Raw genomic sequence first — 18159 nt, 5'->3', positions numbered from 1 at the left:
TATAGAAATGCTTGATTTTAATATATTTTAAATTGTTTGAAGGGTTTAAAAGCTTCTGGAGATTAATTAGTAAAAACAGTAATTATAGCATTGGAGGGTAGCGTTCCATAGCAAGGTCTTGTCTTACTGTTGAAATTTTGCCCTGTCTTTCTCCTTCGATTCTGAAGTCAAGCTGGATTATTTCAGTGGAGCTGGCGATCGGCCCAGAAGAAGGAATCAGTTACCTTACAGACAAGGGTGCAAATGTAAGTCTGCTTCTGCTTGATTTTCTCAGTTACTGTCTTAACAACCGTGACCTGTTGTGAACTGAACTTCACACAAAGGGGAATGGCAAGTCTAATCTTTGAGTGAAACACAGAAGAGCTGGGAAATTCAGCACATACAGCTGTTATTCAGATATTAACTCATGATTTGGTATCAGAGAAAATGCGCTTGAATAGAGAGATGGTGTCAGCCTTAGCACTGAATTTGTTGGCTTTTGTACCCAGTGAAGTGCTCGCTTGCAGAATTTGAAGTGTTAGCGGTGACTTTTTAACAATGAAACATGAAAATTATTCTAAATTATTCTCCTCTTTCTTAGGAATGTGTGAATGAAGAGCTTGTTTAATCAGTTAGTGTTGAGCACTTGTGCAGTCATTGCTGGCTTATTTGCTGCACTTCGTGTCCTTAACAGCCTTTTCGTCACCTGATATGGACTGTGCTACAGTATCTCCTGTGCACCTCCCCGGTGCGAGGAAGTATGTTCAGACAGGTTCTCGTAGCAAAATGCTTGGGACCTTCACAGTCATGACTTCAGTTGAGTCCATGTCCAACTTTGATTGAAATTCATTCAAAGGCAGTGAAAAGTTTTGGAGATGGGGAATACGTAGTCAGCTGTAAGAACATACCATGCACAGCAGTCTGCTGCGTGTTCTTGGAGGCGACTGTTGAGTCTGACCTGCAGGAGGTGGTTTCCACGATGTACTTTAGCGTGTGCCTGGAGTTACTCAACAGTGACCTCTGTAGGCTTGGTTTCATCTTGCTTGGTTTCATTTTGCAAATACTGTGGGTATTTCTGTTACCCAAAGCCTAGTGAAACTAGAAAGGAACAGAGGGACAAACTTCTGCAAGTGTAATCTGGAGACCAAATTCTACGTGTGCATTTGCAACATCAAGAATAATGACTAAGTATTTTTGCTGTAATTTTGAAATTTTCCTCACTTTTTCCATTCCCTTTCCGCAGCCAACTCATCTAGCAGACTTTAATCAAGTGCAAACTATTCAGTATTCAAACAGTGAAGACAAGGACAGAAAAGGGATGTTGCAACTCAAGATAGCAGGTGCACCTGAGGTATGATACTGACAGTTGTGATAAACTTCCTGGCTTTGGTTTCCCTGGGAAGAGGCAGAGAGTAGTATACCCTTAATGGAGACATTCTGTATGTTGTAGTTTTGTTCTGGTCTGTAACTTCATTCTGGATTTTTCTACTGTCGGTGTAAATACGTACCAAAAGTATACTTCACTTTTGTACGTGCATGTTTAAGCTGGGCACTGCCTGGCTGTGTGTGTGTACAAATACTTCAGGTATTGTTAAACTCTCCTGCCCCTCCTGTAGTTACAACCAGTGCATTGCATTTTAACAGTTTGCATTCCGAGCATTCTGCAGTTGTTTGATTTTTCTTGTTCTTTGAGGGGAAAGGGAAGTTGAGTGTGAGCAGTCATCATTATACCAGTTAGATATTTTTGTTTTTAAAACAGATTTAGAACTCATTACGTGTCTTAGGTTTTGCATCTGGTGCTTGTATACTTTGATATTTGTAAAAGAAGCTTAATTCAAAAATACTCGTCCTTAAGTGCAACTTAACTGAAGCCTGCGTATGTATATGAGGCTATGTCTTAAAGAGGAAACTGAGCAATTTCACTTTGTGGAAAGGGGAAATATGAAAGAGGGAAAATTTCTTCCCTCGTGTTACATGGAGGCAGAGCTGGAAGTGAAATCAAATCTTTTCCTTGGTCCGGTGCACTGGAAAACAGTCTCTCAGGTAGAGCGGGACTGGGGGCAAATTGGCAAATCCGTGCAGAGGATGAGGAATGTTGGTGGTATTAAAATTAATAACTTGTCTGTATGTCTCTCATCTCCTTTTCCACTGTCTGTCTCTTTTTTTATTTTCTTTTTATCTTTTTTGAAATTGAGAAAGTTACTTCTTAGGGCAAAGAATAAATTGCTACAAAAGGGTGGAAAAAGAATACCACCTGTAAGAGCTTTAAGGAATAGGCAGCTTCTTCAGAATTGTCGTCATTATAGCCATGAAAGTCATAACAGTTGTAATGAACAGTGATTGACGGAAAGCTTAGCCAGCAAGCCACTTAATGAGCCCAGATTAATATTACATTTGGGTGGAGGGTTTTATCAGCTGTGCTTTCTGAACCTCGTGTTTCCAATTTGCTACAGAAGAGGTAAAGCAAGAATCTGATAGTTCTTTCTCACCCGCATTTTTCTGTTTACTGTTTGCAAGTGTGTGTGAAGTTCTGATGCAATGACACAGCTGTTCTGCTCGGTGTTTGCAACTACAATAATTCCTCTTTGTTGGTGCCTTGTTTTTTTCCTTCTTCAGCCTCTGACAGTGACAGCACCATCCTTAACCATTGCAGAGAATATGGCTGACTTGATAGACGGATATTGCCGGCTGGTGAATGGAGCTACGCAATCTTTTATTATCAGGCCACAGAAAGGTAAGGAGATGTTTCATTCCGGTAGTTGCTATGCTCACATCTACTGATAGATTATTTTGCGTTTGAATAGAAGGCACAAGGTATCAGCAAAAACCTCACTGGGAGGCTCTTGTATTTCAGGGGGGAGCCATGAGGTATTTTTGTTATGAGAGACACTGATAGTAAACGTCACTCCCTCAAAAATTACTTAATGGCTGATAATTGAGACTAGTTTTCAGTAATTGCTGCTTTGCACTATTCTGAGCTTCACTAGCAGGTGCAAACAAATTGTAATTAAGGGCACTCCTAACAAGGACATGTTGTCTTGAAATGTGATTCCCTAATATACAAGTGGAAATTCAGAGCGGTTGGTTAGAATGCATTTGGATACGGTTTTGACTAGTGATAAGTTTTAGAAATTACTGCCTTCCTCCTAGATACTCAAAACATCTTTAAAATATAAAAATGTCGAGAGAAGTCTCATGAGCCTTTCTCATGAAATAGAGCTGAAGCAGAGGTATGCATTTTGTAATGCTGATCAGTTGTTTTTGTAACAACCCACAAGCCGGAAGCAGTGAGGCCAGGGTGCAGGTACACCTTTAAGAGAGAGACTTTTTATTAAATTTCATTAGAATTTCTAATTTCAGCCAGCTTTAATTATTGAAAAACACCCAAGCAAAGCTGCTTAAGAATGAAAATTTCTGTCCTCCCGTACTAATCTTTACTTGTGGAAATCAGTTCAACATTTTTAGTATCTAAAACAATGAATAAATTGTTTCCTTCTTCCATATTTGTAATACAAGAAAGTAGACAAACCATCTCAGAAGCTCTCCAGTCTAAAGCCGGGTCCCTTTTTAGCCATGTTTTTCCTTTTCTGTGCCACTGGTTTTCCCTGGTCTGTAGCTGTTCGAATGGAGTAGCATTATTGATGTAGTTCAGGTCTTTCCCAGGTCCATACATAGCATCCTGCCTGGCACGGCAGGAGAAATGAAAAAACCTGAAACTTGGTCATTCAGTAATGAAGAAATGTGATTGGAGGGTGTTAGATGTTTTGATAGCACTTAGTAATTGTTCAAATTATTCTTGAGTTTGCATGTTTGTTATTTCTGACCCTTAGTGTGTGTGACTCACCCTTAGCTCCCACACAGGCAGCTCTGTTAGAATTTGCGTTAGTCATGCGACCTTACCTCCACACAAAGGAAAATCTTCCCTCAGCGCAAACTCAGCTCTTCCAGCCAACCTGATGCGCAGCGCTATGATGATGAACCATTGGCCTGAAAATTCAACACCAAAAGGATAAGCTAACATCAGTGATAAGGCTAGTTAATACACCAGAAGTAAAATTGGCATCACAAACCAAGATTTTCACTTCATTAGCCTAGGCTATTCTTGGGAACGATTGTCTTTTGTGCCTCTTCTTTTCTGAAAAATCATGGTTTGGGGTTTGTTACAGTCATTATTCACTCCCAAAACTTTCCTTATAATAGCCAGTGGATTGGCTGTTTTTCAGCCTGAACTATAGCAGCCAAAGCCGAGCTTTTAAAAAACTTTTCATAGCTTAACACATTACCTCTCCCCACCTTTCATTCATACTAGGTTAATGGAGGTCTCTGTCACCTCATTTTTCTTTAGATGCACATGCGTAGAGTAAATCCAATTCTTGCCAATTCTGCACTGGTGGTATTTCAGAAATTGGGTCCGTTCAGTCTACGTTGCCAGTGCTATTATCCGCTTGTTCCTCTATTAGAACGGCTATCCTTTCCTTACCTGTACATAAATGCTCTTAACTCCACAAAATACCTCTGCCTGAGGATTTCCAGTTCTGTCATTCGCAGCAGGCAGTCAAAGCCTTCATCAGGTCTTAGCTCTGTTCACCCAGTGCCCAAGCTTCCAGAGCTGTGCATTGTGGCATTGATTGTCTGCCATCACGTGCGTTTCCGTTTCCCAGCCAAACCTTGCTCTGCTGCCCTCTGTGCTCTTCTTGCCCCAGCCAGGGAGCAGCTCCCAGTCCAAATCTCCACAGGATTTCCCGTGTCCTCTTCAATATTTGTTCCGTGATGCATAGAAGCAACCCCCATTTAAGATTAGCAGGGCACGGGGGTCCTGATTTGCTGCTGCTGTAGGTGGCAGTAAAAGTTCACCCACTCTTTTTGCACTTTTTCTGTCTAATTCTTGTCTTCCTCTGACCCGATTTGCTTATCATTCAGCTGTTACGTCTTGTAGACCCACAAAGCTCTGTTAAGAGCAAGATCTCTGATTTTTCTATGTGTTTGTACAGTACAAGGCACAACTATGCCTTGCGCTGTGGGTTGCCGGCAGGCATGAATGCAAAATAAATCAATGCATTTAATGGAGTGTGTTTATTTGTGTGATACTGTTATTGGTGTATTTTAACGTAGAGCAGATGAGCAGTGATTGAGTTAAAGGAACATTATACAGCACTTAGGGAACACTCTTTATGCAAACATTAAGAGAATCCCACCAGTTAAAATAAATTGTGGGGTTATTTTGTCTGAGGTTACTCTTTTTGAAGTTCATAGCAATGCTCAACATAATTAATTAAACATTTCGTAGGAGAGCTGTCCTCACCATGATCTGCATTCCCAGATCCCTCCCACCGTGAGCTTTGATTATACCAGGCACATCAGAAACAAATCATGTAGCAACTCTGGGTCCAACAGATGTGCTTTCTCCCCTCTTTGAGCTTTCCCGTCCCCTATTTGTTGTAAATTTACATGTTTATTGCAAGTCTCCTCATAAATTATCCTTCTTGATTACTAAAAGAACCTGTGTTTTTGTGATACTATCTGTCTTGCTATCCATTAATAATCTAGTTTTTCTTAATTTGGTAATGTTTAAGACCTGGACAGTGTTTGGCATGTTTCCATTAAGTTTGTTTTATTTTTCATAAATATTATGGTATATAGGTCCCTTTAGACCAATGTGGAAACTTTAAACTTAGTATCTGTGTTTCCATTATCACACTTTAACTCTTACAGGCCAAGAGCACAAATGAAGCGACTGATAATACCTTAAACTGATATTAAGAAGCTATTTACTGATTAGACTGTGCACTAAGTAGCTTTGCTGTGATCTGAGTCTAGTGGCTGAATTTGGGATCTGTTAATCACTTTAAACAAGCTTTATAGGTAATGCAAAATTGCCAAAACTCTTATAAAAGGCTAAAAATATTTTCAGTCGGAGGAGGACGGTTTACATTGGGATAAATCAAAATACTTGAGTGTTCTTTTTGCGTGTTGTGGAGGCAGGGGTTAGAGGAGTGGTGGAAGGTACTGGGTGTACGTGCGAAGGCTTTGATAGCAGGGGCTGCTGTGGGAACAGCCGCCTCCACGCCATTTCCGCCCCTTGCCTCTGTGACACACACTTGATAATTAACATTAAAATATATGTTCATCGCATATTCTTTATGACCTTCACTGCCATCAACAAAAATTCCCTCCGTCAAATTCTAAAGCATCATCATCACAAAAGCAAAACAAGAAAAGAACAGTATATACACAGTAAAACTCCTCACCTTGTCATGTTACCACTTTACGATGACAAATTCCCAACACCAGCATCCAGGCTCCCCACAATTACTGCAGTCCCGCGTATTTTCCACTCTGACCTTCGGCCGCTGCCTCTTTCAGTGACTGTTGGCGCCTTGAACTGCTGAAGCCCCACGTTGGGCACCACAAAGGTGGGTTAGACCTGGCCAGCAGCCACCGCCTGCTGCCGCTCACTCCTGCTCCTCTGCAGGACGGGGGAGAAAATGGGATGAGAAAGCTCTTGGGTGGAGGTAAAGGCAGGGACATCACTTACCCGTTATTGTCATGGGCAAAACAGGCATAGCTTGTGGAAAATTATGTCATTTACTGCCAAATAAAACAGAACTGTGTGGTAAGAAACAAAAGGACAGACAATAAAAAAAACATTTTCCTGCCCCCTTGCCATTCCCATCTTCCCCCCTTCCCTCCCGACCCCTCTCCCCACCCCGAGGGGCGCAGGGCTGGGGCTGGGGGTGTGGGTCCGTCCGTGCCAGCCCCTCGGGGCCGCTCCTCCCTCCTCACCCCTCTCCCTGCTCCAGCGCGGGCCCTGCCCCGGGCTGCAGTCCTTCAGGGACAACCTGCTCCCGCCTGGGCTCTCCACGGCCGCAGCTCCTGCAGGAAATATCCCCCCGCTGCGGCCTGGGGCCCTCCCCGGCCTGCAGGGGGGTCTCTGCTCCAGCGGGGTCTCTGCAGGGCTGCAGGGGATCCCTGCTCCGGGCCTGCAGCACCTCCTGCCCTCCTCCTCCTCCGCCCTGGGGCTCCCTCTGCTGCTGCTCCCTCCTTGCCTTCCTCCTCCTCTGCCTGGGCCGCCTTCGGCCCTTTCGCAAACCTCTTTTCCCCCCGGCGCCCCCAGCTTGGCTGAGGGGCTCAGCTGTGTCCTGCGCTGGGGCCCTTGGAGCCGGCTGGGACCGGCTGGGACCGGCTGTGTCCGGCACCGGGCAGCCCCGGCCGCTCCACACACAGGCAACACCTGGGCACGGACACCCTGATACAATCATGCGTATCCCGTTTCTTTAATTGAATATAGAATTGGGCAAAATGTTGTGGGTTTCAACTTGTGAAAAACAACATATGCTTTTACTGGGATGTTGTTAGTAATGAATTTTGACTTCAGACCTACAAGGGTACTAATGAATGTTCCGTATTTTATTTAGCTGTAAAAGGATGAGCACCAATTTGGGAAGTGCTGCCTGAAGTGAGCAGTTTGTAGCCAGAGAGCACGTAGGCGTCTCTAAGATCAGCTTTGATACGCCATTTTAACAGTAGTTTGATGTGGATGGATTTTTCTTGAATTTTCTGCAGTGAAAGGGGAGGCGTCTCTAATACTACTTAATAGTAGGTTTTTATTTCTGACTGCTTTTTTTTTACATATGTTTGCGTTTCCGATTTTCCCTGTCCGTAAATGGCCCTCCGCTTGACCTCTGTCTCCAGCAGCCAGAAGGGGGATGTCCATGTAGCTGGTCAGTGTAGACGTGAGATGGTGGCCACAGAGCAGTGCTGAGTGCTCCTTCCTTCTCCCCAGGGCTGAGCGTGCCTTGTCCACCCCTCCCACCCCGGTCAGCCCAGGGGACAAGGGGCTGGTTCTGCTCAGAGCATGACAGTGCATTGTTCCACTACTAATGAGAACAAAATCAGTCGTGCCTCCTAGAATTTGGCAAAGGACAGTGAAAAGGAAGATGATCAAAAAAACCAAGTATTTAGATATGTTGGACCCACGCATGCTGCCTGTTTTTCCAACCAATCTGTAAAGAAACATTCATTTAACTTGGGTTAGAGTGTCTGCTTTTCTCCGTCCCTCTGTCCCCATCATTTCCTCTCAACGTTTTTCAGCCATCTTCAATTCCTTGCGCCTTTGTCACCCGCTACTTGTTAACCACATCATGTTACTACTCCTCAACTACCTACATAATGATACCAGTTATTCCCATTCTCCTGATCTCACAAAATGTGTAGAATGGGTTTACTATTAAGATGGAATCAGGATTTTGTTGTGAAAGAGATTTTATTACAGTCCTTGCTCTGTATTTCACACTGATAGAAAGTTGTTCAGTTAAGTGGAGACTTGCAGGAGCAGAACAGGATTCTCATCATTAAGGAAACTTAATACTGCATCGGAAAGTTGGATCCTATCTTTAGCTCTCTTAGATCCTTTTTGATAGGTAGTAATTGACTTCAGCGTACACTAGCAGTTGCCACCTGTGGTATTTCTCACTTTCTTGAGAGGTTGGGGTCTACGTTTGCAGGAGAAACAGTCTGATCTGCAGCTGACTATGAAGCTGCAGCTGAGTTTGAAGTATGCATGCTGCATACTTCAAACATATGAAGCACTGTGGCCCTGCAAGTGTTATGAAATCGTTCCCTGGTGTTTCTGAAGTCCCCAGATACGATACTGATGTGCTCTCCACAAAACAAAAAGCCACAAACACCTAGAGGAAGTTAACAGCTCTATATTTAGAATACAGTTTGCACAGAGCATCGTTAATATGCGATGGTACTACATATTAAGCAGCAAGGAAAATTATTTTGAATAGCTGCTCATTAATTGTGCACCAGTTATCTCAATTTAAAGATATCGAATGATGAAGTTAACTTTGCGGTTTAATGAAGTGTTTTTAACACAGAGGTTTGTATGTTTGTATCATTCCCTAAGTGTTTAAAACCAGCAGACTGTAGGTATGTTTTACCAGTAACACATGTGATTCATCAGCAACATGTAAACCATTAAATGCGTTGCCAAATGTTGGACCGGTGTTGGAATAACTAACAGTAGCATCATAACTTGATGTAAACTAGAACATGGGGTGCTTTCGCAAATAATGGTGACAGCTGGTGTAGGTACCATGTAGATCTTAAAGGTTCTTGAGTCTCCTTCACAACCCTAAGGAGGCCTGCACAGTGGTGGCAGGACTCTTTTGGCTGTTTCTCCAGGCTTGATGTCTCTTGCCCAGTTCCATCCAGCGCAAATCCTCTAGTGCCCATTCCAGTCCCTCTTTTTTGGGTACCTCCCCCCAGTCTTTTTATTGCCAGGTTGTCATCTTCAAGCTTGTCATACTTCTCACTCCACACTACCTTTCATGATTTTTGCCTTCGTTTCCTTTCCTGAAAGGTGTCATTTACCCTAATATCACAACACCTTTATCTCCCACCTCATGCTTCTTGTATAATCTTGCTGTCCTTCCTCCGCCCTCCAATTTCAGGGTCTTGCTCTAGGTGCTTTGCTGAGCTGCTCTAGGTCGTCTTCCAAGTCACAGCTCCTTTTTTCCCTTCTCTCCTGCATCTTCCTTTTCAACACCCCCCATCAGACCTTGAGGTGCACCTCTCTTACCCTTTCTGCACTTAGGGGGACCCGCTGTCTCTTCAGCGTCTTTAAGTACCATTGAGTCTGCGTCCAAACCCACTGGGAAAGATCTGACTTTGTAGCCCTGGGCTTGATGTGGAGCATGTGCAGCCCAAGTCCAGTGCTGGAGTCTCCTCTCTGAGGAGGTCTGAGGCTCTAAGAGCCAAAAAAACCTGAGAGCTTGACTAAAATCAGGCAGACTTCCTTTGAAACAGTGAAAGGAAACATCCTGACACAACACCCATCTCATAGCAAATTATGATACGTCCCTGCTCAAAACTGTATAGGCCTGGGCAATTTCCAAAGGATGTTTTTACCATTAAAAGGTCTGACTAGTCCCCTTGAAGTCAGACAGGCAGCTTGGGGCAGAAGTTTAGCATGGAAGCAAGAGACCTGATTAGTGAAAGCACAGTGAAGTTGTAGGAAACGGAAAATGGATATTTGTGAACTTAACAGGCCATGTTGTTAACATCATTTATGGATTAAACATTGTTAAATAAACTTAAAACCAGACCTAGGTTGGTGAGCCAAACTATGTTGCTCTCCCTTTAGACACCAAAAAAAAAAAATTGTAATAAAATACTGTATTTTGCCGCATTGAGCGTGGTGTCTGGGTGCTGGGCATTTCTCTACATAGTCCCATAATACACAAAGGCAACACTGTAGTTCTCTTTTATAAGGTCTGGAAATTTTGGAAATTTTAACAGGATAAGAACAAGCTAGAATTTACACTACTTTTGTGTAATCGATATGTATCACCATTTTCTGAAAGTGTTGCTCTGTCACTCCATCAGTACTACAGTGATTTAGAGAGTGATAACCCATTTTAATTGCCTTTTCTCTCCTTCCCTTCATACTGTGACCTACTATAAATCATTGGTGTTTTACAGAAGGATCTGTGGCTTCCCCATCGTCCTTTCCCACATGGTTACCAAGTGTCTCATCAAATCCAATAGGGAAAAAAAAGCTTGATTATTTACATCCAAGTTTTTATTATGCAGTGCCATTATCAGAGAAGGACCGGCAAAGCTTTGAAAATAGTTCAGAAAAAGCTAACTTCATCTCTGGCTACTAAACATTACTGTTGTATTATCTCAACCAAATGTGAAATCAATATGATATATTATATACTTTAATGATTTATTTCAGTTGTCTTGCTTGGAAGTCCAAGTTGGCTTCAATTGTTTTATTAATGTGTTAGCGCTTAGCATGTCTTGGAGATAAAAGAAAAGCATTTCTTACTGGAGAGATGAGATACTGTCATACCTTCTGCAAGGTGATTTATTGTAGTTCTTGGTTAAGAATAAAAAAGAACTTTTGTATTCTGTATGCATTGTGCTCTCAGATAAGAGTTTGCTAAAAAGTCTGTATCACTGTTTAGAAGGAGTTGTGTTGATACACTGCTCTAAATACATGTCTAGAACAGTCTTTGGAATTAACATCCTTTCCCTGAGAGGTTGTGATGATCGTTGTTTCAGGCGTTTACGTATTGCATATTGAGAAAGGTTATTTGGAAACTTGGAATAAAATTTTAATCCTGTTTTCTTCTTGTTTACACAGAAGGTGAAAGAGCTTTACCGTCAATACCAAAGTAAGTGTTACGCTTTCTTTTCTTAAATATAAAAAAAAATGTTTTGAAAAATGGTTTTACTTAAGTGACGCTTTAGGACTTTTTATGCGTGCTTAATTTTTATTGTTGCTTTTGAATTCTAGGACAAATAGGAGACGGTCATTTGGGACCATGGGGCATAAATGACTGACAGCAGCACTAAACGATACAGATATTAGAAATAAAATCAGAGGGGAAAAGTGCATAATGCATAGAACATATTCGATAGTAACAAAAGAAGGATGTTTTGGAAAAGACTTGCCTGGGATTCCGGCTATTTGTTTTGAGTCCATGAGTAAATGTAATTATAGGAATGATGCTAAACAGTTTCTGAATTGTGGTTTCAGTCTGTGAGTCAGTCAGTGCTCTTGTTTTTCCTATTTGTCTCCTTTTTCTGCTTATGTGAAATACAAAAATTTATTTTTTTTTCTCCTGACATAAATCTGTTGTGTTACCTTTTGTTAATAAAATTTCCATAATGGGGCCAGTCTGAGCTGGGACCTCTAGGTTCAACGTAATAAAGGATACCGTTTACCTAGCAAATACTTTTTAATCTATTTTTTTAAAATGCAGTAATGTAGAAAAATCCTTCTCTGATAGTAATTGTGGGTTGTAGAAAATGCTAATCTGTGTTTGGCGAATAGAGTTGCCTTTTTTTCTCTGGCTAGTTTTACGGGGTTGCTGTATCTGAGGTACGCTGAGACATGCTATCTGCATCTAATAATTCTTACTTAAAGTATGCTGAGATACCTCTCTGCATTTTTCTCCTTCCCAATAAGGTAAATAAGGAAAGATTTCTAATTCAACTCCACTGGAACTAAGGACACTTCTTATGTTGTTGGTATCCCATAACACAGTGGCAGGCAAGCCTGTTAATTCTTCCTGCGGACTCTCTGCATTCCTGGTGTCAGTGCCGAGGTCTCCATCCCATCTGGCCAGTTTGGGTGGTTCTCTCCCCTTTCCACGTGCAGTTTCTTACTGTGGCCTCCTAAACTTCAGTCTTTTAACCAAACCACTTGGGTTTTGCATTTTTTTTTTGCAATCGGACTGCTTTCTCTATAGCCACGTTCGCACCCAGTTTAAAGCCAGTCGCATCAGATTGTTTGCCTTGAACCTTATCGGGCAGCGTCACCAGTATCCCGTAGCAGGAGATAACTGTTGAAAGCCCAAATGAAATGTAGCAGTTTATAGTATCTCATCGCTTCCTTTTTCCTTTGGGACACAGGGACCGGACCGTGCCTACTTTGACCCAGCCACCTCATTCTTTTTCTTCCACGATTCCTGGAAGAAGTCCAGAATTGTTACTTTTTAAACTACTGGGTAGAGTACGGAAAACAGGTTGTTCCTCAATCTGCAAGAAACTAGCCACTTAGATACTCGGGATTTCTCTCCCTTCCCAGGTCCTGCTGCAGTCCTTGCTAGCCAGGTAGCTTGCTCGTGGTGCAGGAAGAGAGGAGTTAAAATGCAGGGAGGAAAAGGAAATGAAAGTCGAGGCTGGAAGCAGTAAAATTGGTAAACTTAGTATGTGCTCATATAGAAGAGGAAAACTTGTTTTTGCTTAAATAGATACGACCGAGAAACACAGAATAACTTTCTAATTGCATAGATTTTATTTAATATTAATTACATAGATTACATACATTTATTATATACATATTATATACATTTATACATACGTAGATTACATTACATTTAATATTAATTACATAGATTTTATTTGTAGGCATTTCTGGGATGAAATAAGGTTTGAAGGAAAAACTTCTTCCCATTTTTGGGACACTTTACCAAAACTGAATTTGTATGCTTGACGCTGTTTAAACAAGGGCTGCACCATATGCTCTTGGTCCGGCAGCAGAGGAATGGGCTGTTTTCAAATACATAAAACTACTAGCCAACAGCGTCTTGCATCTGGAAAGATTTGTCTTTGCCAGATGAAATTCCAGATTTCTCAAAGCATGAAGTGGAGCGCTCTCTTACTGTTAAAATTGTGTGTATGTATGTACGTGAACAAAATTTAGAAGAATTCATTGGAATTTCTGATACTAGTGACGTGAACAAAATTTAGAAGAATTCATTGGAATTTCTGATACTAGTGAACATTTATACCGAACTACGTTTAAATGTAATTGGTTTTCTTTATTTACTTGACCTGTAATTTAATTTAAAATTGTTGTACAGGATAAGTCGTCTTACAGACAAAAACTCAATTCATACTTTGTTTCCAGTATATGATACAGAAAGTAGAAGCACCATCAGATTACATACATTGACGATGTTTAGACGTGCACGGCTTGACCTTAAAAGTTTGTAAAACTGGGGTTTTGTTTTTTCCTTTACATTTGCTCTGTCATTGTGAATCACTATGCTAATTAAAACGGTAATGCATTCTCTCCACTCTTACTCCCCCAGCTGGGTTTGAGATGGTAGGTTCCTTTCTGACTTTTCTCCCCCTCAAAAGCTGTCACTGTGGGAAATGGATTGGCCCTGCTAATTACAGTAGGTGCCCTGTTAGGATGAATTCCCAGTGTGTGTGACCGTGAAGAATGTACAGCATTCAGCGATTCCAACCTCTGTTTTACAGGCTGGCCAACAATGAGAAGCAAGGAGTAAGGTCACACACAGTCTCTGTGTCAGGTAAGGCTCATAAAAAAAAAATATACAAGTTTATTTATAAAGCTAGCAGATGTTTAGGCAGTTTTTTCACTCGCAGTTAGCTCACTTCTTGCTCCATGGCTATTGACTTTCCCGAGACCGGAGCTGTGCTGCCTTTTGAAGTGCAGTTTCTAAAGAGAAACTTTTTGCGGCCATCCCGTGTAGCGTCACTTGCCGGAACAGCCGTATCCCTGCAGTCACGCAGGGCCGGAACACTTCAAAGCAAGGCTGCTCGTCAATATTTTCCCTTAGCTTTGTAATGAAGTAGAATGTGGTGGGCTAGAACTTAAATTACCTGAGTATGTGTTAATTATGAAGGAGGCGCTTTGAAAAGTGAAAATAGGCAATTAAATATTAATCATCGCTTTTCAGAAAGAAGAAACTTAATAGCTTTTTTTGTGTAGCTGTTGTTTAGATCAAAGCACTTCATTTTTGCTATTGAAAATCACAAGTTAATTGAAGGATGAGCATGTGAGGTAGTACATGTTGTTTGTATAGCTTATAGGCTTCTGAGATTTCTCTTAGTTACTGTGGCTTGTTTTAAGTTTTTATACTTGAGAACATTTTTCTTTCGCAGAATCTCCGAACAAATCCTTTTGAGGGATTGATTCAGTGTCTTAGTAGGAAATACCTTTCTAGATCCTTATACGTAATATTTATTAAGGAGATTTTCAATGCAAAAGTGTATTAATGATATGGTATGTTCCTATAGATTACTAGTATTTGGCTACGAACTTCAGGAGCCAATGGTGTGACCCAGTGGAGTGTCCACCCCTGACTTGCAGGGAGGCTGCAGCCCCATTTTAACAGCTATGTGAGCGTTTAGTGGCATGTATTCAAAAAAATGACATATTTCATACAAGGAGGAGGAAAAATATGTAGCTGTTTGATTAATTTTCTACTTTTCAGATTCCTTTCCCCACCCTTAACCTTTATGTAAAGATGTTTGAGATTCACCCCGTGGCAGAGGAAGCCCAAGTAAACAGACCTTGTGCAAGAAAATAGATGAGAGGATCGGGAATTCAAATGCATATCAAGCTGTAGAGGTGTAATAGAGCTTCTTCGGTTACTGTTACCTCCCAGAGTCAAATAGCAGCTCTCCTTCCTTCAGTACTGATCAAGCAAGCATGGTAGATAAGATAGACAAGCATGAAGCACGGTCAGCATGTTCTCTCTTGATTCTTACCTGTGTGGTTCCCTTTAGCTGTTAGAAAAAGTTGAAATTTCTTAAGTGATTAGTGCTGTGCTTTTTAAGCGCTCCACTCGCACACAAAAAAGCTAATCTTCAGGACAAAAAAGTCCTGCTCCCCTGCCACCTCAAATTTTTACTCCTTCAGTTTTTCTAAGAATGCTGATATACTTTAAATATTAAAAGCAGTAATAAATGCTTACTTCACAATCCTTTATTGCTGTCACTTTGACTTTGCTAATTTAGGTATCTCTTGCTCGATGCATTGTAGCCGAAGTACTCGTCTCTGAGCACAAACTCACTTCTCTACTCTTTCGAAGTAGCGTTTTGATCTTAACATAGGGAAGTTAGAGTAACACAGAACTCTGGCATTCGGGGCGTCACGTAAAGGTGAGTGCCAGGCACATCAGAGCTTTGCTGTAGCACCGCAGAAACAGAAGTAGCAGCGTGGGAGGTGAGCGGGTCGTTCAAGAGACCATCAAGGAGGCTGTAAGGCGCAAAGCTGCTCCTGATGCCATAAGCAAAACAATAACATTAAACCAGAAAATGTCCATCTCTTTCTTCCCAATACCAATATCAAAACCAACTAGGTGTTTTCCTTGCATTGTAGAAAGGTTTTGTATCTTTCCACAATGAAGCCATTGTGCTTGATTCTTGCTTTTTATACCGTGTTACAGGCCACTGGAAAGGCTGACATAATTCTGGAATGATTCAAGCCATTGCATTTATTATTCGTTCCCAAGGGTTCTTCTTTTTAACATGGGTACGCAGAACACTGGCATACTTTTTTGTTGTTGTTGGTTTGGGGTTTTTGCCCAAAAATGATTTTAAATGCATCGAGTGTGGCATGGATGTCAGTATATTAAATTTAAATCGCAGACAGATCGTTGAGATGAAGTGGCATAATAAGGGTTTTTCCTCGGGAGGTACTTTCTGTAAAAATCTCTGAGTCCCCAAAGGAATCAACTTGTGATAAATGAAGCAATACTTCATGTAGATGTGAAGAAGTGTCACTCCTGTTGTCACACGTAACTGATCCGTCAGTACGGAACAACGGAGGCAACAGATGTACGTGATGTTGAGTTAACCCGAGAGTTCCAGGTCAGCAGCGGCTGACAGCTGACAGCATCCCGTGCAAAGCCAGCTGTGGGTGATGCTAGCGTGGTTTGCAGAATAAGAGCTTTTCTCTGGTGACATTTAAATGACTTGGAGCAAAGGGCGTCAAATAAGACGAGCTTTTATAACTTACTGACAGCTGTAGCGTCCTTCGTGCCTTTGGTGGGTTAAATCATAAATTAACTCCGCCGTTCGTTTTCAGTGAGATCGCTCCCCTTTCTTTAGACCTCTCCCGATGCTAACGCTAAATAGCAAAAATCTGAGACAGACATTCAGCAGGAAAATTAAGCAGTCAGACACATTTATAGTATTAATAACCTTAGTTCTAAAGGCAAGTTTCACAGTGAGTTCCCTGCTACAATTTGGGGAAACCAGCAATAGCCAAAAACCAGTGTGGAACATGGATTTGGTGGTCTAAAGTTCAGGTGTTTGTCTGAAGTTTGGTAAGTTTAAAAATGAGCCAGTTAATGAAAGATGCCTTGTCTTTCTTTTTTGAACTATTTATTAACATGCCTTGAAATATTTCTGGCCTAGTGAAATGCAGACTTGTTCTTTCCGAGTGTTGCAGTATTCCAAAGCATACAAAGATACCAGGTTTTTAAATACTTTTTTTTTTCCCCTGCTCTAAATAAAGGCCTTTTCAAACTAGTGAAGGGTGAAGTTGGTTCCAGGAATCCAAAGCAGCAGATTGCTGGACCTGGGAGCCAAGAAATGTTCTCTTACGGCTGTGTATCACTGAACCAGGTTTCACCACCCACCTCTTGCTGCACGCTTCTGCTTCTGGTTTTTTCTGGTATTATTTGTCTGTCTTGCTTCTTTAAATTCTGTGTTCCTGGCCGTGGGCACCAGCTTCCACTGTGTGCAAGTAAGACATCAACCAAATTCCCCTGGTTTTTTAAAGCACAGTAATAATCTTATTCCTCAAATTTTACATTTGGTGGGGGTGAGGGTGGGTTTATAAATAAATTTAAATAAAAAGCCCAATTAAATATGAGCTGGATTTCAGATTTCTTTGGTATACACACGATGATTTGATTTAAGTTATTGTGATTCACCAGAAGCAATTAGTGTTTTAGCTAACAGATAGATAGTTCCAACTTTTATCTCCTTCTCCCTCTACTTCTGTCTTTACATTAAGAAAGAATTCTTTGTCCTTAGCCAAGAGCGTACACTCAGGAAATAGTAAGGCTAAACTATTTGCTCTGTGCAAATAGTGTATCAAATCTGTAAGAAGCGGCATAGCAGTTTAGTATAATTTTATTGACCAGATTTCCTGCTGTTTTGCTTGGAGTCACCTTATTAAAAGGCTCTACTCCAGTCTACAGGAACTTATTTTGGCCAGCAGTTTGTTTTGAAATAGCAAACATTCGCCTTAGTAAAGTGATGCACGTATTTCCTGATACACGCATTTCCAAAAATAATAATTTACCTAGTCAATTATATATTATAAAAAGTTCTTCATAACATGAAATCAATAAAGCCTTAGTTTGCTTGCTCCCTTTTTACATAAATTCGGTCTGACACAGAGTTCTTTGGTTTCTCCTGCTCCATCCTCACTTGTATAAATATGACTGGGAAGAATAAAGACGCTTTTGCTTCCCTTGGCTAATCGCTCTGCCTCCTTTGCGCTAGAGAATCCCGTGGACAGAAGTTTTTTGAATGGTAGCTCAAACCTTACTTTATATGCGGTGCTATGGAATATGACATTTCAGGCCCGCTGGTTTCAGCGCCTGTTGAACAAGCCGAATATTGAACAAGCCGTGGTGGTGTTAGGTTCTTGGCAGTGCTAGGGTTACGGTTGGACTCCATCTTAACGGTGTTTTCCAACCTAAACGATTCTATGATTCTAAGCACTCGCTCTTGACACTTGGATATCCAGGTACTGCTGAGTAAAATACCGTCTTTGTGGGGAGGGAGCTGGAACTGGAGAGATGAGAGTAAGGAGGAAGATGAGCATGTGCCTGAAGAGGGTTTTAGGGGCTGCCCCAGGGTTGGTCTTGCTTCAAAGCGGGTGCT

General features: G+C 41.5%; 1 protein-coding gene across 11 annotated transcripts in view; it reads left to right on the top strand.

The window, feature by feature from the left end:
- PTK2 (protein tyrosine kinase 2) overlaps window positions 1–18159 on the top strand; it is a 222768-nt gene that overhangs the window by 141772 nt on the left and 62837 nt on the right. For all 11 annotated transcript variants that reach the window (XM_063327608.1, XM_063327605.1, XM_063327606.1 and 8 more), the window contains 5 exons: window positions 168–245; window positions 1223–1330; window positions 2596–2713; window positions 11138–11168; window positions 13768–13820. In XM_063327608.1, the coding sequence (XP_063183678.1) occupies window positions 168–245; window positions 1223–1330; window positions 2596–2713; window positions 11138–11168; window positions 13768–13820 (388 nt within the window). The remainder of the gene's footprint in view (window positions 1–167; window positions 246–1222; window positions 1331–2595; window positions 2714–11137; window positions 11169–13767; window positions 13821–18159) is intronic.

Source organism: Chroicocephalus ridibundus, chromosome 2 (genome assembly GCF_963924245.1).
Source record: "Chroicocephalus ridibundus chromosome 2, bChrRid1.1, whole genome shotgun sequence".
NCBI classification, from domain to species: Eukaryota; Metazoa; Chordata; class Aves; order Charadriiformes; family Laridae; genus Chroicocephalus; species Chroicocephalus ridibundus.
Note: the sequence above shows the minus strand (reverse complement) of the source record. Positions and strands in the feature narration are given on the sequence as shown.